Genomic DNA, 25,754 nt, shown 5'->3' on the forward strand with positions numbered 1-25,754 from the left:
AACAAAAAGATGATTGACACCGCGCCTTAGTAACCCGAACGAGCTCTGCCTTCACGTCTTTCAAAACGCTGGTGGCTGTTTTAGTGAGGAGTACTGCGCACGGCTTACTTGGGAACAGCTAAAAAAATTAAGTGAGCAAGTATTCGCAAGTATCATACGACAAATCGAATACTGCCCTATTCGAATCATTCTTCGAATACAATAGTCCCTATTAAGAAATGCGAATAGTTTTCGAATAGACTTCGAATATTTCAAATCACCACTCATGCGCGATCAAGCATAAAATTGCTGCAAAGGTAAGGAATGCATCTAGAGCTGCGGCCATAGTAAACATAAGACACCGGACGTTTGATAGTAGACTACGCTACGTCGCTCAGGAGGAAGGACTTTTCTGGCAAAACCATTCGGATCCATAAGTGAGCCCAGACTATTCGCATGAACTCCTAAGTTGATCATAATGCTTCATCAATGATTTCAAAAAACAACGCTTCATAACGTGCTATGGGACAACAAAAAGCTTGCTAACGTTGTGAGTATTCTAGGATGTGAAGATCTCGCTTTCTGTTATTAACAACGGGTGTTCACTATACGTAATCTATTCGAAACGTATTTCATATTCTAATCAATTCGATTCAATTGCCTCTCGCAAAATACTATTCGCAAGCCTCTAATTAAATATAACAAGAGCTGTTCACTATTCGAAAACTATTGGAAAAGTATTCAATATTCCACTCGATTTGCTTCGGCCACTATTCGATTCGTATTTGATTTGGTCTCAAAAATCACATTTCGCGCACCGCTAACAAGAATTATCGCATAACGAGAACGAACTTACGCGTCTCGTTTGTGCGTCGTCTTCGACCCGAGTCGTAGTCACCGCTGTGGCAGGTGTCGTCGTCTCGGGGCTCGTCTTCGCACTCGTCAGCGGTGGTCCAGCTGTCCCTCCGTTCGCCCCTCTGTCCGCGACTAGGATCCGAGCGCGATGGCCTATCGTCGTTTTCCTGTTGCCGAGTTCGCCGATGTCCGGATGCACAATCCTCGGCTGAATGGGGTGCTCGCCGACTGTGCTCGGTGCCACGTCCAGCCGCCACTCTCCGTCATCCTCCTGAACGTCCGGGCTGATGTCGTAGGGCGACAGTGAGCTGTGCACGGCGAGAAGTCCGACGCCCAAGAGGAGCCCCGCGAAAGCAACGCCGACTACGAAGCTCAAGCTTCGCGAATTAGTGGGCTCCGCCTCAGCTCCGGGCTCCATGAGCGACTGCTCGGAATCTGGCTCGGCGCTGCCTTCGTAGTAGTAACCGGAATAGCTGTGGTCGGGCGCTACAGTTTCTGCCGGCCACGGGACCTCAGCCAGGAACGGCGAATCGCGTGGCGGTCCGGCCCACGCCAGTGGAGGTCTCCATTCGCTGTGAAAAGGCTGGACCGGCGAAGGGATCACGCCGGAACGCTGTGCTCCGCCAAAAAACTCGGCATCCTCTCGAACGGGCTCCATTCTCGTCTAATAAAACCGGATTAGCCAGGGGCGGTTACAAGCAGCGCGAGGCACGGAAGCGCGCGCTGTTGAACGTTTCATTATCTTCGCATACCTGTGGCGCGCGACTCCGAATCCCGAGTATCTACCACTGGGTTAACGCAGTGGTGAACGCTAAGTCACGGTATCTGCGCACCTGACTTGTGCAGGCTGGCCTTGACTACAGGACTGAAAAACTGTTCTTTCATCAGCATTCTATGCAATACGAATATATTGTATGGTAGCATTGTGAAGATATAAAGTCACACGAGGCGAATACGATGACTCTGTTGTACACTTGAACAGTCTCACAAGGTAATCAGGATTATTCTTGTTCCGTTTTTTGAGTGCGGATAATCTAGCTCAATCTAATTATTTACGTTATTTTCTCGAATTTAATCTTATGAGTCATGGCTCATCACGCTTAATATCTGTGGCCGCCGCACCATTTTTCTCTTAAACCGAAAATAACGTTTATGGAAGTAGCTCAAGCGGGAGGTCAACGTCATCTATAAATTGGGGGCCCTAACAGTCTTAACATAACACATTAACGCTCTAGATTCCTTGCAACAATACCGCATTTGGTGCTCAAGTGTATCTAAATAGTTGGCTTCTTCATGCAGCTTGTTGGAGCGCTGTAATGATTGTTCGAGTATGTTCTTCGGCCCTTGATCCTTCAACATTCAACTCTGCCGCACTTATATGGACTGTGACTCACCAAAATTTGACTCCGCCGGCCTCACTCGGACTCACACTCGCCAGTATTGTACTCAGCGGAGCTCAGTGACGATCAGTCTCACCAAACGTTTATTAGGGGAAATTTACTTGGAGTGTGGCTTTCTTAAGTTCTACTGAGCCGAACTAACAAAACTCACAAGAATTATGCGCTGCCGAATTGACTTAGACTCCAACTTGACACAAGTCTGCTCAGCCAGGGTCACTTAGAGTCAACTGACCAAACGCTATTTAGCGCAGCGCGATCAGGCTCAGACTAACGAAGACGAAGACGAAGACGAAGACGAAGTGATTCTCGTAGGGACCACTGTTCCTTCGCGCTGCAGTATTTTCGGCTTTTTCCCGTGTTTTACTGCGTGACGCCGTTCCCATTGCCACGGCAATGGAAGTGGAGTCGGCAGAATGCCGCCGCGACGTGACTGCTTCGGCAGGTACCGGCCCGAGGAAGAGAAATCGCCCACCGAGTCAAGCTGACAGCGAGGACACTGCGCTGTACTCCTGCTCAAGTGATGACGCCTCAGATGACGAAGGCTTCGAAAGAGTGGTACATCGCAAGGCCAAGAGAAGAAACATCAGCGGACGGTCTTCGTCAAGTAAGTCTACCGTCATGCCACAGCGAAGGCCATCTGCGCACACTATTCTTTTTGTGCCGGACACACCCGCCGACAACCTCAACCGCCTTAATAGGCAAGCGATTTCCGTTTCTCTGGAGGCTCTTGTCCCAGGAGAAATCAAGGATATCAGAATTAACACTCGAAAGAACGTCCTGGCTATTGATGTCCATAACCAAAGCGCAATCAATGCTTTGATGGCAGTAAAGCTCCTGGGCAACATCAACGTCCACTACCTCATCCCACAGGACAACGAAACCACGGCTGGTGTCGTTTATGATATTGACACATCGATAAGCGACAGCGACCTGCCAATTTTAATCAAACCTGCCACTGATGGTGTTGCCTTATTACAAGCTCGGCGCCTCGGCAAGTCGACCTGTGTAAGGCTCGTGTTTAAAGGTGACTGTCTACCGTCACATGTAAAGGTCGGACACTTTCGGCATGTGGTACGACCTTTCGTACCCAAACCACTTATGTGCAGAAGGTGTCAAAGAATTGGACATGTGAGCGCAGTCTGCCGAAATACACCGACATGCCCACGATGTTCGAAACAACACGACACGGACACCTGCCGTGCAACAGAGCTCAAGTGCCCTAATTGTCAAGGCCCACACGTCGCATCCTCAAAAGACTGTCCACGCCTAAAGAAAGAGCACAAAATCTTGCGGAAAATGGCCAGAGACGGATCATCACACAGAGATGCTTCTGCAGCGATAAGGCGACACCACTCTCGGAAACGAAAGTCTACGACATCCTCTTTCGGTTCAAGGGAAAAGTCTCGTCCGGCAACGCCACCTCCTGTTCCATCTGTCTCCAGTAACAGCACGAATGTCAACGATAAAAGCGGCCCTGCTATTCCTGCTTCATCAAGTGAGGTGTGGCCAGCACTGCCGAAGACATGCCACGCGCCAGAGCCACAGCACATGACTCGCCACTTAACGTCAAATGTCACTTCAGTTGACCAAGTGCGAGACAAGGATTCACAAGTGATTGCTATGCTCAAATCCCTCACGAATGTCATGCGTCTACTACTGACAAACATGGACACTCCGGCTGCTCGTAGCGCACTGCAAGTGCTGGACGCGCTGACTCCAGTACTTGAAAGCATCGCATACCACCATGGCCCGCCCCTCGCTGCCCTTCCACAAGGAAGTCAAGAAAGCATCTTTACTGCAGTGGAATGCCCGTGGTCTCAAATCGAGAATTTCAGATTTCAGACACTACGTCTTCGAAAACCGATTTCCCATACTTGTGATTTGCGAACCGAACGTGCAGAATGTTATACGCATTTCTGGCTATGAGGCATTCATGTCCTCTACCTGTGGTGATGTAAGCAAGGTAATTGTATATATTAGATGTGATCTGACATACGTGTTGCACCCAGTCCCGCCGCACGACGACAACCAGTACGTTTGTTTAATTGTGAAAACGAACAAGTTTACGTTCACACTCGTTGCTGTTTACCTTGCTCCTTCACGCGGATTCGACTCTAAACGACTGCACGACGTGCTATCAGCGACACCCCACCCTACGATTCTCACCGGAGATTTTAATGCTCACCATCCGCTTTGGGGGAGCTTGAAGATGGACTCCAGGGGAAGGAGACTAGCATCCTTTGCCACACAGCACGGCCTTCACTGCCTCAATGATGGTAGCCCAACATATTTACGCGGGCTTACATACAGCAGCTGCCTAGACTTGACCCTGGTTTCTCGGCGTCTTGAAAGAAACGTGCAATGGTTTCCAGACATCGAATCCCGTGGAAGCGACCACATTCCGACGTACCTGAAGATCAAGGGACTATTTAAATGCCCCTCCACGACACTCCGGAGAATTGACTGGTCGGCGTTTCGGTCGCACATGGAGGAAGTATGTCAGCAAGGGAACCATTCAAGTCTGGAAAACGAAATTCAAAAAGCCATGCAAGCTACTACGCGTGCTTTTCAGCCTTTCCCGAAATACGAAGAATTTGAAGCCGAACTGCAGCGACTACGAGCAGTTCGCCGGCGGGCTGAAAGAAGATACAGGAGAACTAAATCCATCCATTATCTCAGAGAGGCAAGGCGGATGCAAAAGAAGATTCAACGCCGCATTGATGCACTTCAATCTCAAAGATGGAAACGTTTCTGCGAGTCGTTGGACCCACGTCAGCGATTATCTCAGATATGGAGAACTGTGCGTGGACTTCGTGTATCACCGCAACAGCGTGTTCCTTTTAAGTCCCTCGCTTTGCAACAAGGTCGCAGCGAAATAGACGTTGCCGAGGAATTTTGCTCAAGACTTGCCAGCTCGCAGCCTCAACGCGCCCTTACACCATGTGCCACTCCTGTGCCACGGGACTCCCGCATGGATGTAATGTTTTCGGTGGAGGAGCTTGAAGCGGCACTAGCGACTTGCAGGCGCTCTTCGTCACCTGGGCCGGACGGCGTTACCTATGCGGCGCTCGCCAATCTTGGGCAGAATGCACGCCTCATGCTGCTAAACCTTTACAACGAGTCTTGGCGCAACGGTTTGGTTCCACGTGAATGGAAATGCAGCCGCTTGGTTCCACTTCTCAAACCTGGTAAATCACCGTTAAACTTGTCATCGTACCGCCCCATCGCTCTGGCCAGCTGCATAGGGAAAATAATGGAACGAATGATTTTGACGCGCCTGGAATGGTACCTGGAAAGTTACAACGTGTACCCAGATGCTATGGCTGGCTTCCGGCGTGGGCGCTCATCCATAGACAATGTCATCGATTTGGTCGCGTATGTTCAACATCAAAAACGGCTGAAACTACTCACTGCGGCATTATTCCTTGACATAAAAGGCGCCTATGACAATGTAGCACATTATGCCAATATAGAGGCTCTGATTAAAGCAGGAATCGGTGGCCGCACTTTTCAGTGGCTGTGCAGTTATTTGACTGACAGGCGTTTCTTCCTGATGACCGAGGAAGGCGCCACGACTCAACACCAAACGTTCTGTGGAGTACCGCAAGGCGGAGTGTTGAGCCCGACGCTATTCAACCTAGTGCTCGTTGGCCTAGTCAGATGCTTGCCCGACACAGTTCAAGTATCAATCTATGCCGACGACATCTGCATTTGGGCGTCTGCTGTAACACAGGTACGAGCACGGCTACAAAAGGCAGCTACCTTAACATCACTGTACTTGCGAAAACAGAACTTAGAGCTGTCTTCAGAGAAATGCTGCCTTGTTACTTTCACTCGGAAGGCAATGAAGCGTTATTCTGTAAGTTTCAACGGACAAGCAGTTGCAAATGCACGTAAACACCGCTTTTTAGGGGTAATTATCGACCGCGACCTATCATGGAGCCCGCACGTTTCGTACCTAAAGAAGAGGTTGCTGACAATAATACATCTCCTCAAGTTTCTCGGAGGAAAGTCATGGGGCACATCGGTGCGATCAATGCTGCAGCTTTATAACGCCTTGTTCCTCGGCTTCGCAAGATACAGCCTCCCTGTGCTTGGAAACACCTGCAAAACAAACCTGCGTGTACTCCAGGGACTACAAGCTCAAGCCCTAAGGACGTGTCTCGGCCTTCCGAGGTGTGCGTCTACAGCGGCAACGATTGTCATAGCTCGAGATCACCCAATAACAACGTACTTGGTAACCGATGCTCTCAGAGCGCATATTCGCCACGTTGCCCGACTACCTTCTCACCACCTTGCCGCTCTACCCGCAGAAAGGCCACATGCGGCTATCAGTCGTATGGTTGTTGCCAATCGCACCTCATTGCCAATGAACTACATGCCTGCAGCAAGACCATCCACACCTTTATGGTGCCTGCACAGACCTGAAGTACGCCTCACCATCCCAGGAATCACTAAAAAGGCTAACATGCCGTCGTTTGCCCTGAAGCAGGCCACATTACAACTTATACATGAGGTGCACAGCGGCCGCGTCCACGTTTACATCGATGGCTCAGTCACATCTGCAAGTTCAGCTGCTGCTGTGGTGATACCAACAAGATCCATCGAAATACAGCTAAAAACGTCGCATGTATCATCAACGACAGCTGCTGAACTGGTAGCCTTGCGTGCGGCTCTCCATTTCATTCAGGAGGAACCACCGCATGCATGGTCAGTCTTCTGTGATTCCAAGGCAGCCCTACAGAGTGTACTCTCAGCACTGCGCCATGGATCACATGAACAGCTCGTCGCAGAGATCAGAGAAGTACACCATCGCATAGTTGACGAAGGACACGATATCATATATCAGTGGTTGCCTAGTCACTGTGGCATACACGGCAATGATCGAGCAGACGCAGCTGCCCGATCTGCCCATGACGGCGTCAGGTGCGTTGCCATTCCTCTTTCGAGAGCCGACGCAGCGAAAAAACTTGCCGTACTGCCAAACGACCTGACATTAGCTCAGTGGAATTCATCCGATTTCACAAGTGCACGACTTCATACCCTGGACCCTACTTTACAACTCCGTATTCCGCCCGAACTTCCACGACGCGACTGTACCCTTCTAGTTCGTCTATGGCTTGGAGTAGCATTTTCAAATGCGTACTCCTTTCTTATCGGAATGTCCGACAACCCACTTTGTGCCTTCTGCGGGTGCAATGAAACAATCGCGCACCTTCTTTGTGAGTGCTCTCGTTTCAACCCGCAAAGAGCAGTCCTCTCAGCCACCCTAGACAAACTGGACAAGCGCCCACTGTCAAAAAACAAGATCCTTGGACACTGGCCTACGCGAACATCAGCGCGATCGGCTATGAAGGCGCTGCTGCGGTACTTAAAAGACACTGGACTTTCTGACAGATTGTGACTTCACTGTGTGACTCAGGATTGTACGGTGCACTGCATCACAGTAGAAACGCCTTTGCGGGCTGCGTGACAGTGCCCACAGAAACAGTTTGTGTGTACGTGCGTGTGTGTGTAGTTTCCTTTTTTTTTAATCCTTCTCCCTCTCACCTATCGCTTCCCCTTTCCCCTCCCCCAGTACAGGGTAGCCAACCGGAGATAATCTCTGGTTAACCTCCCTGTCTTTCCTTTACCTTTCTCTCTCTCTCTCTCCGACTAATTCACTACAAGATCAGACTCTTCACCGTTCTACTCAGCCAGGCTCGCTCAGAGATAGACTTACTAGAATTCGACTCATCTTGCAACACTTTGACTCAGACTCACTGAAAAATCAGCAGAGTTATCATTCGCTTGAATCAGACTGAGGCAGGGACACTCCTTAATTGTGCACAGTGAAAACTTCACCTTACATTATGCTACTTTTATAGTCAAACTTACCTTGAGACCTTCCCGAATGTTTCTGATGGTGGAAGCTGAGTGCTCCTTTATGCACATGCTGTCGTGCCAAAAGATTCACACTTAAATATCTGAATGATATGAGCAGTGGTGGGATCGAACCTCAGTCCCTCAGTTCGACAGTCGGATGCTCTAACCGTTAGGCTCCGATCGAACGTGCACTTCTATCCTGCAAATGCCATATAACTATTTCCGATGATCGCCGCGGGTGTCACTTAGGCGTAGCATGGGTAACCCACGTTGCACGTGTGACTCAGGGTCATGGCCCTTCGTTGCGCTGGCTAGCATTCCTAGCCCTAGATCTAGTACACATTAATACCCCAGATAGGGGACGGACGGCCGTTGCCGTAGCAACGCACGAGTAATGCAGACGTTGTGGGCTCGTCTACCCTCAGCGGTAAGTTATTTCGCACACAATGCTTTTTCCTTTTCTCCAATATTTTCCACGTTTCAGTTTCCAGCACAGCTATTGCCCCTATGTTTTTCTTGGCTTCATTGCCTGTTGTTTTGATGTGGTCCTGGTTACCTAGACTCGAGCCCCTCTGTTTCCCCTGTGCACGTTTATTTAATAGCGCCACGACGTTTGGGTGCCGATGATCGGGCCTGCTCTACAAAAAAAAAAGGCTTGAAAGAGCTGGAAACGGAGGAATAGGTGAGATGAATAATCGAGGTTAGATGGTGGCCTAATGCGTTTTATGCGTTTGTTAATCATGTGAGAATTTTAGGTCTCAGTCCCAGCTTTTAGCGATTCTAAATTTCCACATGCCAAGTTGATAGCCGTCGGTGTAGCCATATAAACTTCTATATTTGGTATGATTCTTTAAATTTCCTCTTGCGTGGTTAACATATATTATTTTGTTGAATATAGAGCCTCGCTCTATCAAATATAGGGTCCTGCTTGCTCGTTAAAGTGGCAGGCTACTGCTTTAGGCAAACTATATTGTATCTGCGCGATCTGCATTGAGTCTTGTATGAATTTGTTGTACAGTCTCACCTATGTGCTGTTACAAGCGGCATATTCTAGACAGTAGATTTACCAACGCTCTACTGTTTACTGCAGTAGTATATTGAATAAGTTTGCATGTAGAGTACCTGGGGTGGCCACAGGGATGGCGTGCTAACTTCGTCATTGCCCTTAGTTTTGCATATACAAGAAAGTTTTTGAAGATATTATTGCGTCATTAGGCTACTCTGGGTGGGTCGGGAGCGATCTAAAGTTTCCGGTTGCTGGCGAGAATTCGGCAGGATTTACCGAGGATAGTGCTCCCGCTTGGGAGTGCGTTTGAGAAGAGGCGTTGTCTTATCTTATGGCGGGGTTTCCCGATCTCGGCTAGCTCAAGTTTCGTTTCATCGGTGTGTTCTTCTTGAAGGGCAGTGTTCGGGTGGTTTCTGTTTTAAAGGGTTTGTTTAATGTGATCAAGTTTATTGATGAAGCCTTAGTTCGCGACGCAAATGCGACACGCAGTCGTCTGTCTTGACCTTTAGTTACTCCATTGTACCGTTTAACATCAGAAGAACCTTATCCGAGTTTGTGTCCTTTATACTCACACTGTAGGATTTCATCGTCTGGAGAATACTAGCCAAAAAGAGACGTTCGTGTCGACGCACACACTGAATTTAATTGCCATTACGCGCCTAATGTAGGGCTACTGCAAGTGAATCTTTGGGCGCCGCGTGCAAGATGGCAGACGCTAATACCCGACGCACGCTTTGCGACAGGCGGCGGGCGAAGCGAACTGGTTGGTGCCGATGAGGCAGCGGTGCGACTGGAGCGTCCGCCGGGAGGCGTTGACGCAGCGAGCGCCGCCGCCTGCCTGCATGTCGGCGAAATATGGGTGCCTCAGTTGCCGAGGCGAGCACGCCTCAGCTGGGGGCGGACGGGTGCAGTCCGGCTCCGTGCTGAGCACGCAGCGCCGGCGGCACTCAGCCGAGCTGCGAAACACGCCCCGCCGAGCGACAGACAAGCAGCTGCCTTGCGGGAAAGTCCATGCGACGCACTTCTTGCCGTCGAAGTACCACGGCACGTCCACCATGTCTTGCCTGTGTAAAGTGGAAAGGGAGAGAAATTAGGTGCATTTAATAGTAGTAGTAGAGCTTTAGTTAGATAGCATATGTTTATTTACCTACTCATATATACGTAAGTCGCGTGCTATATAACTTGCAACACCCTTGGTCGGGGTCGAAGGGGCTCCAGGGCTGCGCATCAGCTCTGATATGCGAAATAGCGGTTTAATAAATACTACTAATTGAAGCTGTGTTTAGGTCTGGAACTTACCCTGTGTCGGCGCAGGCGTACATTCTTGGAGCCCCTTCCACCAGGGGCACCGGTGTTGCAGGTCATATTGCACGTGACTGTACACATAAATAGATATGCACGCACACGCACATTTCAACATCTTCCTGTTCTGGGGCCTTATAACGCAAAACTATTCCAATATGTTTTTATTCCAATCTCCTGACGTCAAATTTGCGTGACCACCGACGTAAGCATCCGGCGGTGACCCGCAGCGTTGCCTCAACAGCCCAATCAAGCGTTCTCTTAGTTTATAGGAGGTCACATTTCTTTGCTTTCGACACGAATAACATTGCCTTGATTGAGTGATTTCCGTTTCTAATTGGCTGCAATGAGGCTACGAACTCGCTCATGTGGAGACCATTTCGATGGCACCGACCCAGCGCACTGTATTTAAATAACCGAATAGAAAGGGTGATGCCGACGTCTGCGATTTGTCCAGTTTTCCTTACTTTGCTCGCGGTGGCTAGTCTAAAATCTCGGCGGCGTGCAATGGAAGGTTAAGAATGCCGCTAAAACGGATCCTCAGCAAGGAAGAGTTTGCAGTGTGAGGATGTAAACGTGCCGAAAGTGCTCGAAAACATTACATGGCTACACAGAGATTTATTACCGGCAAATAAACCCATGCTCTCCGGAAGGTGCGAGTAGCCAGTGCCTGAGCTATCGGCGGTCGCCATCTTGTATTTCTTTCGGAGCGGTGCAACCTACGGCTAATCAGAAAAAAAAACTTGTTTTGTTCAGCATATCAATGCATCTTTAACGCGTACATGCCACTTCGACGCGGTAAGTTTTCGCGGTTTTGTGATGTCGCGCGACAGTCTGCTAAATTGGCTGCAGCCCGAAAACGTTTGACCAATAGCCGAGGGCTAGTGGCGAAAAGGAGTCGAATGATATAACTCTATCTTTTGTTCGGTCAAACGATTCATAATGAGTGTGTAGCACCATATCAGATAGGGAGCCATCGCAGTTTTTTTGACATCGCTTGACGGTCAGGCGAAGTGTAAATGGTCCAAAAACGTTTGACCGATCGCGGAGGGCTGATTGCGGAATTGGAATAGAAAAGTTTGGAATAGCTTTACGTCATAGCGCCCCTCTTTTGCTTTGCTGCGTTATAAGTTATACGTACCCGCGAGGAGGGTTCGGACCATCATGCTATCACGGCATAAATGGTCCGCGATGATGTATGAATGTATATTTTTCGGCGCAAAGACCAGGGTGCATGCTCACCCCCGGGTGACGAACGTTTTCAAAGACGCGACTGACGCGCAGTGCATTTGGCTGCAAAAGCGACGAAGCCAATTTCGCGCACTTTCACCAGCTGTAGAATCAGTTTTGCAGCGGACCCCTGGCGTTGTTCTAGCTTGCGCTGCCAGCATGCGCGTGGTGCGCACAGAACATTAGGGTTCCTGCTGTATAGTTTTGTACATCATCATCATCATCATCGTCGTCGTCATCGTCGTCGTCGTCGTCGTCATCATCATCACATTTTATCGAACATTGTTTAACTGCGCTAACAACGGACCACAGAGACAGCATGGGACAAGGACGGGCGCAGATGAGACGTTCGCATGGAACCAAAAAGTCCCATGCTGTCTCTTTGGTCCGTTTGTTAGAGCAGTTAAACGATGTTCGCTAATATGTACCAACTCGCCCAACAACAAGTTCTTTTAAACATCATATTTTATGTATACTGCAGGTAGTATGCGTCTCCCTACGATATCCAATTACCCTGTCTTGCATTATCCGATTCCAACTAGCGCCCTAGAATTTCCGAATTTCGTCACCCCAATTAGTCTTCTGCCGTTCTCGACTGCACTTCTCTTCGCACCCATTTTGTAACCCTAATGGTCGACCGGTTATCTAACCTGCGCATTACATGACCTGCCCAGCTCTATTTTTCACTCTTAATGTCAATTAGGATATCGGCTACACCCGTTTGCTCTCTGATCCAAATCGCTCTCTTTCTGTCTCATAACGTTATGCATAGCATTCTTCATTTCATCGCGCTTTGCGCGGTCCTTAACTTGTTCTCAAGCGTCTTTGTCAATATCCAAGTTCCTGCCCGATATGTCAGCACCTGTAAGAGCACTGATTGTACACCTTCGTGGTTCTGTACATGCTACACCAAAAAACAAAACAAAAGACACTCTGGGCTGTTACGTGCCAAAACCAGGACCTGATTGTGAGACACGCTGTAGTGGGGGACTCCGGAATAGTTCGGAGCACCTGGGTTTCCTTAACGTGCACATAAATCTAAGTGCACGGGTGCTTTCGCGTTTCGCCCCCATCGAAATGCGGCCACCGTGGCCCGGACTCAATCAAGCGACCTCGTGCTTAGCAGCTCAACACCATAGCCAATAGGCAAACATGGCGTGTGTGGCAACACCATAGTGCGGAACGGACCGTAGACTTTATGCTTCAAACACTGGCAGTTTTTTTCTCCAGTCTCATCTGGCGCACGAGAGACGCGGTTCCTGTAACGCAGACGGTGACGCTTCTCCTCACGCCATCTCTCCGAGATGCCTGGGCGCTCTTATGCCCCGTTCAGACCGAAAACTTTCTGGTCGGCGACAAGATCGGCTACCAAGAAATCTAGTTCGCGTGATAGAAAAAAAAAAACCATACGCCGATCCGTCCCGAGACCGAAGCGAACATCGGTTGTAGCAAGCCAATATCAGAACACGGGATTATGAGAGAACGGCGGGAATAGGGGTGAAAGCTGCTGTCGATATTAAAGATCCAGTTAGCAATCTTGCAAATGGTGCAATCATGTCCGACCACCTTGATGCATGCAGGTATATTGGTGTTTTATGCATTTGTGCCGCGCTTCGTCTGAAAACAAGCCGCCAGGACAAATGTACTGTGTAGTACATGGCCAGTATTTGCTTTAGGCCCATGAACCGGCGCCCTCGAACCTAGCATAGCATTAAGATACCTGCGAATTGAGCGTGTGTATATGTGCATGTCCCATGTTGCTCTGCTAGCCGAATAAGGCTCTCACTGTAAGTACGTAGTATTTTTTTAGTCTCTGTACTGTTGCATTGAAGATATTTAACGCAACCTTTCCAGCCCGTTGCAAGATTCATTGGTGGTCTGCGTATAAGAACATAATATAACATGCGCTGTGTACGTGTAAGCGTGGCACAGTGCAACTGGTGAGCGGTAAAGATGTCTTGCTCTACGTAGGGGATAGTCGGTACCACCAGTATAGTCAAATACGCGCTGGAGCTGTTAGAACAATCAACCCGATGTCATTGATGAGCGTGCCGTCGTTTTTTACCTACAGTGCTAGTGTTTGCGTTGCTAAAGCCGAACGGAACCAAACTTGATGCGAGTGCGTATAGTTTTTTGCAATGTTTTTTAACAGAAGTCCACTAAAACTAGATGTATCCCAGAACCTGCGTGAAGCTTCTCGGAGACTTCAGTGACACTTTCAATACCGAGAAGCTATTGGCCTCGAGTTGCAAGTAAAATTGTGTGTAGTGGTGCTTCTACAAAGATGTACCGAATGTAACGCTTGCTGCTCGTGCTTTCTACACCCCATTCAAAAGCCAGCATGCGTAGGCACTGTTACACACTGGTTAATGTTGCATATATGGTCGCAGTGAACCATAGTAACCCCACTTGTTACAAGCATACTAGCGCTTCCCGAGCGCTTCCTCTCCAAACTTTTCCAACCAAAGCTTATGTATGGTGTTCGGGCTATGCCTCTCCGCGCCTGAAGTGTACGCAAACATAGACATAATACTGCCAACTTTACGAGGCCAAGCTCCCCAAAGCATACATGCATTGAAATCGCTGTAGACGCAAAGGCGCAGGGATGTTGCTATTCGAGGCAGGCGCCCAGGCGCAGACGACTGATGTGATTCAGATGAAACACGCCGTCAGCACAATCACCGATCCTGGGATCCCTCGGTATTGTGACGCCATATAGTTCAGGAGCCTTCAAATGCGCCCTTTCGCACACAGTAAATATTAGTTACCAATTTAATTAATAGCCATCGGATGTTCCTCAATACCATATGGAATGAACTTTACACGCTGTCGATACGAACGTACTACCTGTAAATGCTTGTTATTGCATCATATATTGCCTATGCTTAGCGTTACAAAAATGAGAAGTATCAACATGGCAGCATCATTGGGTTCCAACGTTTTCGCTCAGCCTTTCCTCTATGTACGAGAGTTCTCCCTAGTATATGTCTACTCGGCAAGGCATCGACGCCAATTTCGAAAAGGCCCAGATTCTACGCCTGAGAGGCTGTATTGCGATAAAGTTATCAGTTAGACCCACGCGGGGCTATGGCTGCACTACCTGCACTATCGACCCCTTATTAGATATCACCCTGGCCTTCCCGGATTTGGATGTCCGGGACTGTCCGAGACCTTCCATACGCAAAACTCTAAAAGCATCGACATTTCGGCGAGTTGGTACTGGTTGAACAGGTTGAAGGGCCGGCGCAATGCAACTAAGACAGAAGGCAGGAACACACGAAAAAGCGCTGTACTCACAACTAACTGTATTGGAAGGCATACACAAACTTATGTACTACATCCAATAGCCACGTTCTCTCCCATCGATGGCGTCATTATCAGTGCGCTTTCTCGGTTATATTTTCCACACTTTCGAAATCTTGTTTTCACCAGACTTCTGAGAGTTCCTTAAAACAACTGGAGTGTTCGAGAGCGGCAGATTTTCGGGAGTATGCTATCCACACGACCGTACAGAGGCTTCTTAAGCGTGTAAAGTTAGGAGCGTCCGCAAGAATGAATAATCCAGAGCCTGCCGACAAGAAGAAAAAACTATTTGTATTTCCATATGTACATAAGCTATCACACAGCCTCAGGAATGTAGCAGGCAGGTTTGATGTGAAGGTTCTTTTTTCTGCCTCTATCAAGATGATCAAATTTGCGGTAAGGTTGATAGGAAGTTCGCGAAGGCTGCTTCCACTCACGTTGGAAAAGGCTGTAGAGTTAACCACACGCGTCTCCGTCTCTACACTGGAGAATGGGAGTTGTTTACGAGCTTCCATTTTCCTTCGGTCATACCTATATTGAACAAACAGGTACATGCCTGATCATTAGAGTGTCTGTGTATAGGCGCTCGGTAACGGGTAATGCCTATTCGCATTTCGCGTGGCATTGCTCTGAGCATGGTTGCACTCCAATATATGATGACACCACAATACTTTCCGCAAACAGAAATCAGACTACGAGGGAGATTATTGAGGCCTCCTTTATCAGAAAAAAGAGGATCGCGTTGCGTAAGCATGCCATCATTAAAATTGTATGACAGTGAATTTGAACTTTTAAACCGTCTCATAGTGTATCATTAGATTCCAGGATTGCGCCTTGTGGCCTTCGCACTTATAATGACGCCATCGATGGGAGAGTACGTCGCTACGGGTTGTAGTACACAAGTTTGTGTATGCCTTCGGATAAAGCGGCAGAGTGCAAAGCGTCGTCGCTTTGCGCTGCGTCTTCAACAAAAAGAAAATATGCAAAGGTCATTAGCTGAAAGCATCGCCTCGGGTAACTTCCGTGGTTGTCAGGTACGCGTAATCGAAGAGGCACATTAAAAACGTTTGTGAGGACACGCATCGTGTCCCGGTTCCAGTATGTTCTCGCCAAGTCATCGCAGCAGATTACACAGACATCGGGATGGAACAAGTTCATATGGCGAGAAAGCCAACGGCGACACGCCAAGTCCCGTATAGAGTATAGGGAAGGAGAGCTTTGCTTCAAAAGCTTGTTAGGTACGCACACAAAGAAGACGCGGTATACTGGCAATGAGCCTCCAGCTCACCGGTCACAGGGAAAGAACAGCGTGCTTTCGTGGCAGCGGTCTGACACGCGGTGGCCGTTGACGCAGCTGGTGAGGCAGCTGTCTAAGCTCGAAAACCGGTTGGAACCGCGGTTACACACGTGCACGGTGTCCGCGGCCGCCGGGACGCAGGCTCGATGGTCGGCACTGTAGTAGAACTCCGGCTGTGGCCGCGCGCAGTACGTGTACACGTGACGGCTGCACAACTCGTCAGTGGCGGCCTGCGACGCGGAGTCCACAGCGTTGAAAATCAGCGCCCATGCCCACGAAGTGTCATCGTATGACACAGCTCAAGACAGTAAGGCTGGAAGTCCTCTGGCGGACGTGTAGTGGAACGCACAGTTTCATTGTCATCTTGCTAGCAAGAATATGTAGCATCGGGGACCTTCACGCACTGCGCTCATTTTCGCTATGACTCCACCCTGGCATTGTGAATGTTGATTTGCTTACTACAACGTTAGGTGGAGCAGAGCGTGCGCCACGTCGCTATTTTTGAAATCAGCTGTTTGTTTTTGCGCTACTAGGCCTAGAAAGACGGGGGAAGCCTGAAAAACGTTTTGATTTTCATTTAACATACAGCAAGATAGCGCTAGTTCGTGATACGACAGAATAACTAGCGTTAATGATGCCTCGATGATGGAGAGCACCCTAAAAGCCTAATTCTACACACTCTGTGTTGGTGGGCGATGCTGGTATGCTGAAATGCTGGAACCTCAGTATGTCTATCGCGCAAGTGTGTCACGTCTCACGCAAAGCTAAAGCGTTAAGATATCTAATTTTGGAAGCTGTAATTTTGTAAAAGATTGTTCCCGCTATGTAGACCGGGTGCATTTAACTTCTTGGAAGTCCAATGCGCAAGCAGTCAGCCACCCCCACTTTCGAGCAGTTTTTTTTAATAGTCTTGCGGAGATGCGTTTGTGACGTGGCTATTGCAATGGACTTCTCTACGACACACACACACACACGCGCACACACACACACACACACACACACACACACACACACACACGCACACGCACACGCGCAGGCACAGGCACACGCACACGCACACACACACACGCACACACGCACACACACACACGCACATGCACACGCACACACACACAGACGCGCGCGCGCGCGCACACACACACAGACACACACACAGCCTAAATATACTCTGAGACAAGGTTTAGGCAGCCCATTCTCTCCTTTCTTCTCCCGAGTGAGAGCCCCACCACCAGGCCCCAAAACGGTGATGAGGAGTATGTACAGGTGAGAATATGAAGCGTATGAATTATGCTCAAACTAACTTCCCCGCGCGCGCAAGCGGCCAGCCAGGCCGCGACTAAGCCAGGAGGGTAACGCCGAACGAATCGTTTGAGGCGCGAAACGTGAATGATCTCCGCACCACGATAACGATGGTCCGAAGAAACGTTTATGGGAGTAACGCGATAGTTCCCGCCGGATGTTTGTTCATTAATAATGTAGGGTCCAAGGAAGCGGGATTCAAACCTCTCACACAACTTGGGTGTACGAATCGGCCTCCAAAGGAGCACTTTCTGTCCAGGACAAAAGGAGACGTCGCGACGAGAGATGTCGTAACATTGCTTGCGATCTAGCTCACTGACTTCTGTGCTGAAGCGAGCACGTTGACGGCATTGCTGAAGTCTCGAGCCGAACTGTTCGGGTGTAGTAGCTGAGGTGTTAGTTGCGGCATTGAAGAAAGCGGCGTCGATGGTGAATGTCGGTGAACGGCCGTAAACTACGTAGAGAGGCGAGTACCCCGTGGTTCGTTGGATAGCGGTGTTGGGAGCAAACGTCACAAAAGGTAAACGTTTGTCCCAGTTGTCGTGGTTTGGCCCAATATACATTGATATATCTGTTAGTGTGCCATGAATCCCCTCGGTTAAGCCATTTCTCTGAGGGTGATATGCGGATGTCGTCTTAAAAGCTGTACCACAAGTTCCGAGTACTTCTTTGATCATTCTTGACAGGAACCTGTTGCCGCGATAACTTAACAGTACACGAGGTGCTCAATGACGCAGCACAATGACATCCATAAAGAAGGTGCCAACGCCTGAGGCCGAACTAGAGCGTAGAGGAGCGGTCTCTGCGTAACGTGTGAGCTGGTCAAGTGTCACGACCATCGATTCACATCGCGATCACATCACATGTCACATCACGATCACACATCGCATCACACATGTCACTTCACATGTCACATCGATCACACATGTCACATCACGATGCCACATCACGATCAACTGTCACGAGCTGTCACGATCCATCGATGACCTGCTGGCGTTATGGGCAGAGGACCGACTAGGTCTATCCCAACGATGGCAAAGGGTGTCTAGGGACATGGGTTGGGCTGTAAAAGCAGAGCAGGAGGCGAAGTCGGTCATTTCTGCCATTGACAATGGACGCAAGAAGCGACGTACTGGGCCACAAAGGTAGACATGCCTGGCCAAAGGAAACGGCTCCTAACGCCGTGGTATGTTTTATGCAAAGCCAAATGGCCAGCAGATGGGTCGTCTTGAAAGGCTTCCAGGACTTGTATGCGCAGCGAACGTGGAAGAACAGGTACCCAGCGGTATCCATCGGAGTTGTTAAAGTAGCGCTGCAGCACATCGTTTTAGCCCTAAATAGTCCCAGTTGTCAACATAATCTGGCATGTGGTCCAGAAGTAGTTTCGCAAATACGTTGGATAAGGCTGTTGCAGTAGGGATCAGAGCGTTGACACGAGGTGAGCTGAGTGACACGACTGGAAGATGATGTGCCAGTAAACGCTAGAGGTAGTAACGAGAGTGGAGACTTCGTCTCATCAAGTGGTGAGCAATAGAGAGATGTACTCGAAGGTAATAGTGGCAGGGGGCAGCGAGAGAGAGCGTCGGCATCTTGATGCTTTTGGCCACACTTGTAAACTATGTCAAAATCACAGTCTTGTAAGCGGACCACCCATCCATCGACCAAGGCGTCCTGGCAAATTTTGATTGACAACAACCAGCATAAGACGTGGTGGTCGGTTGTGACCGTCAAGTGGCGTCCATAAAGATATGGTCGAACTTTTTGTATCGCGCGAACTACTGCAAGACATTTCTGCTCTGTGATCGAGTAGTTTTTTTCGGCAGCCGTTAATGCGAGTCTTGCAAACGCAACAACTATGTGTAACACGCTGTAGAAGAACAGCACTATCCCATCGCCACTAGCGTCGGTGTGCAAACAAGTTGGTGCGTTCTCATCGAAGTGACCGAGGACAGGGTCGGTGGTTAATGTTTCCTGGAAGGCTCGGAAAGAAAGTTCGCAGTCGTCTGTCCTAGGGAAAGCAGGGCCCGACGTGAGCAACTTGTGCAGTGGCGACGCCATGGCAGCAGAATTACTAATAAAGCGGAGGAAGTAGGATGCATGCCCAAAAAACTTCTGAATTGTTTTTGATTTTCAGGGCTTGGGAAGCGAAGCACGGCAGCCACCTTCTCGAGATCTGGTCGAACACCATCTTTACTGATAAAATGGTCCAACACTTTGATGTTCGTTCTGGCAAAATGACATTTCTTTGTGTTGAGATTGAGTCCAGCGTTGGAAATGCATGTGACAATTTTGTCCGAACGTTCAAGGTATTGACGAAAAGTTCTAGAAAAAAATAATGACGTCGTCTAAATAGCACAGAGAAGTCTTCCACTGAAGACTACGTAAAACCGTGTCGATCATGCATTCAAATGTTGCAGGAGCATTAGATAAACCGAAGGGCCTGAAGTTGAACTCGTAAAGTCCGTCTGGTGTCGAAAAGGCTGTCTTGTCCTCGTTCACTTCGTGCATGGGGATTTGGCAGTACCCGGATCGGAGATCTAGACTAGACAAATATTTTGCACCCTGGAGGAAGGCAGTGGCATCATCAATTCTTGGCATCGGATATACGTCTTTTGCGCGTGATCTTAACAAGTGCTTGATGATGGGAGCAATCGTACCGGCGCCGTCTTTCTTGCGAACCAGCACAACAGGAGATGACCAAGAACTATACAATGGCCTAATTATGCCTCTTTTGAGCATGTCATCAACATTATCCGCAACAATTTCTCGTTGTGCGGACGTTCCGTTGTGGGCACTTACCCCCTCTATATCGCCATTTGCTGCAGAGCTTCAATTTTTTATAAGGGACCGTTTATTGATTTGATTGTCTGTTTGTAATTCTTTCCCTTATCTAGTTTCTTCATCATTTTCTGTGTCTGTTTCGGTTGATTGCCGGCACGTACGTTCACCATGCGCAATGTCTCCTTTTTTTCCCCGATTGTATCGCTCTCTACCAGTCCTCTTCCGCCCCTCCCCCCATTCGCCTTATATAAGGCATCTATCTGTCTCCCGTCTATAAAATATAGTTGACAATGCTTGTTTCTCGTCATTGTTCCTTTGTGGATGTCTGAATAAGCGCTGTTATAATCTTCCAATGAAGTATGCACGAACTCGCCAAGAAAGAAGTTTTTATTGTTTTTTCATCCAGTTTGATTTCCTATAATTTATCATTTCTTTAATTCAATTATTATAAGTAATTCCCCCTACGTTCTCTGTGGTGTCAGTTTATTGGCTTCTTATGATATGATTAATAAAACATCGGGCCCCTCTGTTCATGGTCTTCTTGTTCATTACATTACGAAGGTCTCGAATCAGGCAACATTCATGCCTTCAGGTGTCATGTGTGGGCTTATTGAGCAGCTGCCGTCATCCAAATAGATCACGTACTCGTGACGCCTGCGGCAGAAAGGATGTTCCACATCCGCCGCGAAGGTTTCTGAGTGGTGGCGCTGGATAACACTCCCAGGGTTAGTTCTAGTAGTGTGACATAAGTACACCCAGAATGTGGATGGGAAAACCTCGCCGTGATAGCTCAAGTGGTAAGAGCATCGCAGGCGTAATGCGAAGAAGCTGGGTTCATATTCCACCTCAGGCCAACTGTTCTTTCAGCCACTTTAATTTCCATTGATTTATCCATTCTTTACTTCAACTAGTAAGTACAAGTAATTTCCGTTATGTTGTCCTTGGTGTCTGTCTGTTGGCTTCTTATGATATGAGTAATATACGCATACATGTACACTATTCGGAATTGAAATTCTGTGGCGAAGAAAAAAATAACCTTACGAAAAGCAACGCAGCCCTCATACTGTGCGACTACACGTGCCAAATGTTTTTGTAGCACGGGCATCGAGTGACAATTTGTGGCGCAGCACTTCCTGTTCACCTCCTGAGATGACTGGATATGAAAATAAAATAAATCAGAAAAAAATAAAAAAATAACAATATAAAATTTATGGGTTTCATTAAAAAATCCGGGTATAGAAGAACATAAGTTACAAGTAGAGTTACTGAAGTGCCTGAAGTAATTAAAATTAGAAATCACTGATTCCCGCACACCAAAGCGCATAATCGTAGACTCTAGAGAGCCGCCACGTGAGCACGACTTCTGCGAAATTCATGGAAACAAGGGAGTAGAAAGCGGAAATAATGACGTCATTTATGACTTGACACACAAAAAGCTGGCGTGATAGAAAACGCCCGGCATAGGTGGAACTTCTGCCTAGCAGAACCGATGTGACGTCACTCCCACCTTTCTTACCTCTCCCCTTCCGGCGCTCACCTGCTCGCTCGCTTGCTCGTAACAGCTGCGTGCGCGCGCTCGTTACGTGATCTGACGTCACCATCGGAGACGGTGCGCTTCGTGCGCCACTCGTTCGGGGGCTATGACCCGCCAGAAGGCATGCGCTGCACTTCCTCCCCACCCTCTCTCGTTCATCGCCCGCATATCGTTCCAAGGGATGGACGTTCGCTCGCTTAACTTAAAGCACACCAAGGCCGAGATGCGAGTGTCTCTAAGAGACACCTAAGTCAAAGGTTAGGGCCACCTACCATTTTTATTTGCGAAACCTCTTTGCTGTCCCGATATAATTAGTTAAAAAAAATGTTCTTTTGCTACCAACACCATGAGTGCATTCGAACTCGCTCTAACGGGAAGTGGTTATTCGTAGCTACAGGTTCTGAGCATCAATAAAATTATCAAATCTGATCATACCAAGCAGTTTGTTACCAAAATAAAGCAGGAAAGAACAATTCTTTAGCTCGAGGTGGAGTTATGAAGTGGGTGAAACGAATGTTCTCTCAGGAAGTAAGCAATACTTAACCACATTGCGTGAGAAGCTTGTCTAGAGCTCCAAAGGAAGATTGCTATCATACAATGTGCTTTTTGTTCCAAGCTTATTTTTTGTTCGCGTAATTACAGCGGGTCGTGCCTGTTCACGTGGTTAGCCTACAACAAAGCGGGCCTTACCCGCACAGGAAATCGCCATGTTAAAGTGGGTAAAAATGGTCATTAACTAATTATTTCTTAATTTATTCTCAGTATGAGATAGCGAAACCATGCCTGCTGAGCATAAATCCGAACACCGTATAACCGCCTGCAAGATATTCGTCGTTAAGCTGTTCCTAAATACATCGGCGTACAAATAATGCGCTCTCAGATGCCTTTCTCTATGCTCGAGGCAATCTTGACTCGAAAGCAAGATCAATTTTACGTGATCTCTGGATGGGCATCTCGAATGGGCCACTAGTCCTTGCAGTAGGGGCCCTAAAGTACAAAAGTAAAGCTTTTTTTTTATAAACGTGTTGAGTATCTACCTTGACATGTCGCTTTCTTGGGCAGACAATTTCCACCTTTGTTATAGAAATTTACCTAAAAAGGCTAGCTCGAGTAGGCAACATCAAAAGAAAAAGATTATTGACACCACGCAATAGTAGCCCAAACGAGCTCTGCCTTTACATCTTTCAAAACGCTGGTGGCTGTTTTATTGCGAAGTACTGCACACGGCTTACCTGAGAACAGCTAAAATTTAAAGGTGTGCGGATATTCGCAACTTTCGAACGACAAATTGAATACTGCCCTAGTCAAATAATTCTCCAAAACGAATTGTTCCTTTAAAGAAATGCGAACAGTTTCCGAATAGTTTTCGAATATCTCAAATCACCAATCATGCACGATGAAGCATAACATTCCAGCAAAAGTATGCAATCAATTGGTCCCTGCGACCATAGTAAACACCGAAAGTCTGGTAGTAGAGCACGCTAGGTTGCTCAGGAAGCAGGGCTTCTCTATAGATTCTTATTCTATACACTATTCGAATTAACTCTGCAGTGGATCATAATGTTCCATCTATGACTTCTATAAACAAAGCTTCATAACGTGCAATGTGACAGCAAAAAAAACATTGCTAGCGTTGTGAATATCCTAGGATGTGAAGGTCGTTTTTATTATTGTTAAGGACGGTCAATACAGGAAATCTATTCCAATAGTATTTCGATCCGATTCAATGCAGTCTCAAAAAGTACTATTGCACGCTCTAATTAATTGTGACAAGAGCAGTTCATTATTCGATAGCTTTTCGAAAAGCACTGAATATTCCACTCCATTGGCTTCTGCCACTATTCGACTCGTATTTTATTTGGCCTCAGAAATCGCTATTCGCATACCCCTAACAAGAATTACCGCATAAGGAGAACGAACTTACGCGTATTGGTGGTGCATCGACTTCCTCCCGAGTGGTGGTCAGAGCGGTCGCAGGCGTCGTCGTGTCGGGAGTCGTCTTCGCAGTCGTCAGCCGTGGTCGAGCGGTCCCTCCGTTCGCCGCTCTGCCCGCCACATGGATCCGCGCGCGATTGCGTACCGTCGTTAGCCCGTTGTCGAGTTCGCCGATGTCCGGATGCACAATCCTCCGTTCAATAAGGCGCTCGCCGACTGTGTTCGGCGCCAAGTCCAGCCGCCGCTCCCCGTCGTCCTCCTCAACGTCCGGGCGGATGTCGTACGGCGACAGTGAGCTGTGGACGACGAGAAGTGCGATGCCCAAGAGGAGCCCCGTGAAAGCAACGCCGTGGACGAGGCTCCGGCTTCGCGAGTTCGAGGGCTCCGCCTCAGCTCCGGACTCCAGCGACTGCTCGCAAACGGGCTCGGCGCTGCCTTCGTAGTTGTAACCGGCATAGCTGCGACCGTGTGCTGCAGCTGCTGCGGGCCACGGGGCCTCAGACAGGAAACGCGAAACGCGTGGTGGTCCGGTCCACGCCAGTAAAGGTCGCCATTCGCTGTGAAGAGGCTGGGTCGGTGGAGGGATGAAGCCGAAACTCTCTGCTCCGCGAAAACGCTCGGCATCCTCTCGAACGGGCTCCATTCTCGTCTAATAAAATGGCTTTAACCGGCGGCGGTTACGAACAGCGTGAGGCACGGGGGCGCGCCACGTTGACGCTTCTTTGTCCTCGCTTCAATGTGGCGCGCGGCTCTGAATTCCCAAATATTTTCCGTTGGGTTACCACAGTGGTGAACGCTAAGCCGCGGAATGTACACATCTGACTTGTGCAGGCTTGTCTTGACTGCAAGATACAAAAACTGTGCTTTCTCAAGCGTCCGAACGAAAGCCTTCTGTGCAATACAAATATCATATATAGTAGCATTGTGAAGAAATAAAGTCATACGAGGTGAATATGACGACTACGTTAAACGGTTTCGCAGTCACACAGGGTAATCAGGATTGTTCTTGTGGTGGTTTTTGATTGCTAATCATCTAGCTCAATATATTTATTTACCTTATTTTCTCTAACCTAACCTTATAATTCATGACTCGTCACGCTAATTGTCTGTGGCCAGTGTGTGTGCGTGTGAAAACATTTACTTGAATGAGGACCGGACCCACCGTGGTTCCTCAGTGGCTATGGTTTTGGGCTGCTGAGCACGAGGTCGCGGGATAGAATCCTGACCATGGCTGCCGCATTTCGATAAACACCCGTGTACTTAGATTTAGGTGCACGTTAAAGATCCCCAGGTGGTCGAAATTTCTGGAGTCCTCCACTATGGCGTGACTCATAATCATAAAGTGGTTTTGGCACGTAAAACCTCGTAATTTAATTAATTAATTTTTTTAGGTCCGGAGGCTCGACTTTTTAAGCCAAGGCGGGCAGCTCCGAAGTTGGCACTGTCAGGCTAAGCCTTTCCGGTGCACAATATTTTTATTCTCTTAAACCGAGAATAACGGTTATTGATGAAGCTCAGGTAGGAGATCAACGCCACCTGAAAATTTGGGGCCCTAACCGTGTTAACATAACATATTAACGCCCTAAAGTTCTTGTGACAATAACCCATTTGGTGCTCAAGTTTATCTATATATTTACCTTCTCCATGCAGCTTGTTGGAACGGTGTAATGATTGTTCGAGTACGCTGTCCTTCGCCGCCTCTTCCTTCAACATTCAACTCCACCGCGCGTGCGTGTATTCTGACTCATAAAAATTTGACTCCGTCTTACTCTCTCGGACTCAGACTCGCCAATATTGTACTTAGTGGAGCTCAGTCAGGATCAGACTCACCAAAATTTTATTAGGGCGAATGCACTCGGACTGAGGATTTCCTAAGTTCTACTCAGCTGAACTAACAAAACTCAGACTCGCAAGAGTTATGCGGAGCCCAATTCTCTTGGACTCAAATTTAACAAAGGTATATGAAGC

The 25,754-nt window shown here is 48.3% G+C and overlaps 2 protein-coding genes across 3 annotated transcripts in view; both read right to left on the reverse strand.

Annotated features, from left to right (window-relative positions):
• The window catches only part of LOC135914709 (uncharacterized), an 8,897-nt gene extending 7,346 nt beyond the window's left edge, over positions 1-1,551 (reverse strand). For both annotated transcript variants that reach the window (XM_070533927.1, XM_065447649.2), the window contains exon 1: positions 836-1,551. In XM_070533927.1, the coding sequence (XP_070390028.1) occupies positions 836-1,492 (657 nt within the window). In that variant the 5' untranslated portion in view covers positions 1,493-1,551. The remainder of the gene's footprint in view (positions 1-835) is intronic.
• Positions 1,552-9,726: 8,175 nt separating this feature from the next.
• Positions 9,727-24,524, reverse strand: LOC135914710 (uncharacterized). The gene is made up of 3 exons (XM_065447650.2): positions 23,776-24,524; positions 16,229-16,467; positions 9,727-10,169 (listed from the first exon to the last, which is right to left on the reverse strand). The coding sequence occupies exons 1-3, from the start codon at positions 24,427-24,429 to the stop codon at positions 9,821-9,823; spliced, it is 1,242 nt and encodes a 413-aa protein (XP_065303722.2). The 5' UTR covers positions 24,430-24,524; the 3' UTR covers positions 9,727-9,820.
• Between the last annotated feature and the right edge of the window lie 1,230 nt (positions 24,525-25,754).

This window comes from Dermacentor albipictus, chromosome 2, assembly GCF_038994185.2.
Source record: "Dermacentor albipictus isolate Rhodes 1998 colony chromosome 2, USDA_Dalb.pri_finalv2, whole genome shotgun sequence".
Taxonomy (NCBI): domain Eukaryota; kingdom Metazoa; phylum Arthropoda; class Arachnida; order Ixodida; family Ixodidae; genus Dermacentor; species Dermacentor albipictus.

Excerpts from the sequence above, each read along its gene's own strand:
- LOC135914710 (XM_065447650.2), bottom strand. The coding sequence starts at position 24,429 with ATGGAGCCCGTTCGAGAGGATGCCGAGCGTTTTCGCGGAGCAGAGAGT. Across the intron at positions 16,468-23,775 it reads TCGATGCACCACCAATACGC|GCCGCCACTGACGAGTTGTG; the intron begins GTAAGTTCGTTC and ends TCCGCGTCGCAG. Across the intron at positions 10,170-16,228 it reads CTGTTCTTTCCCTGTGACCG|GCAAGACATGGTGGACGTGC; the intron begins GTGAGCTGGAGG and ends CACTTTACACAG.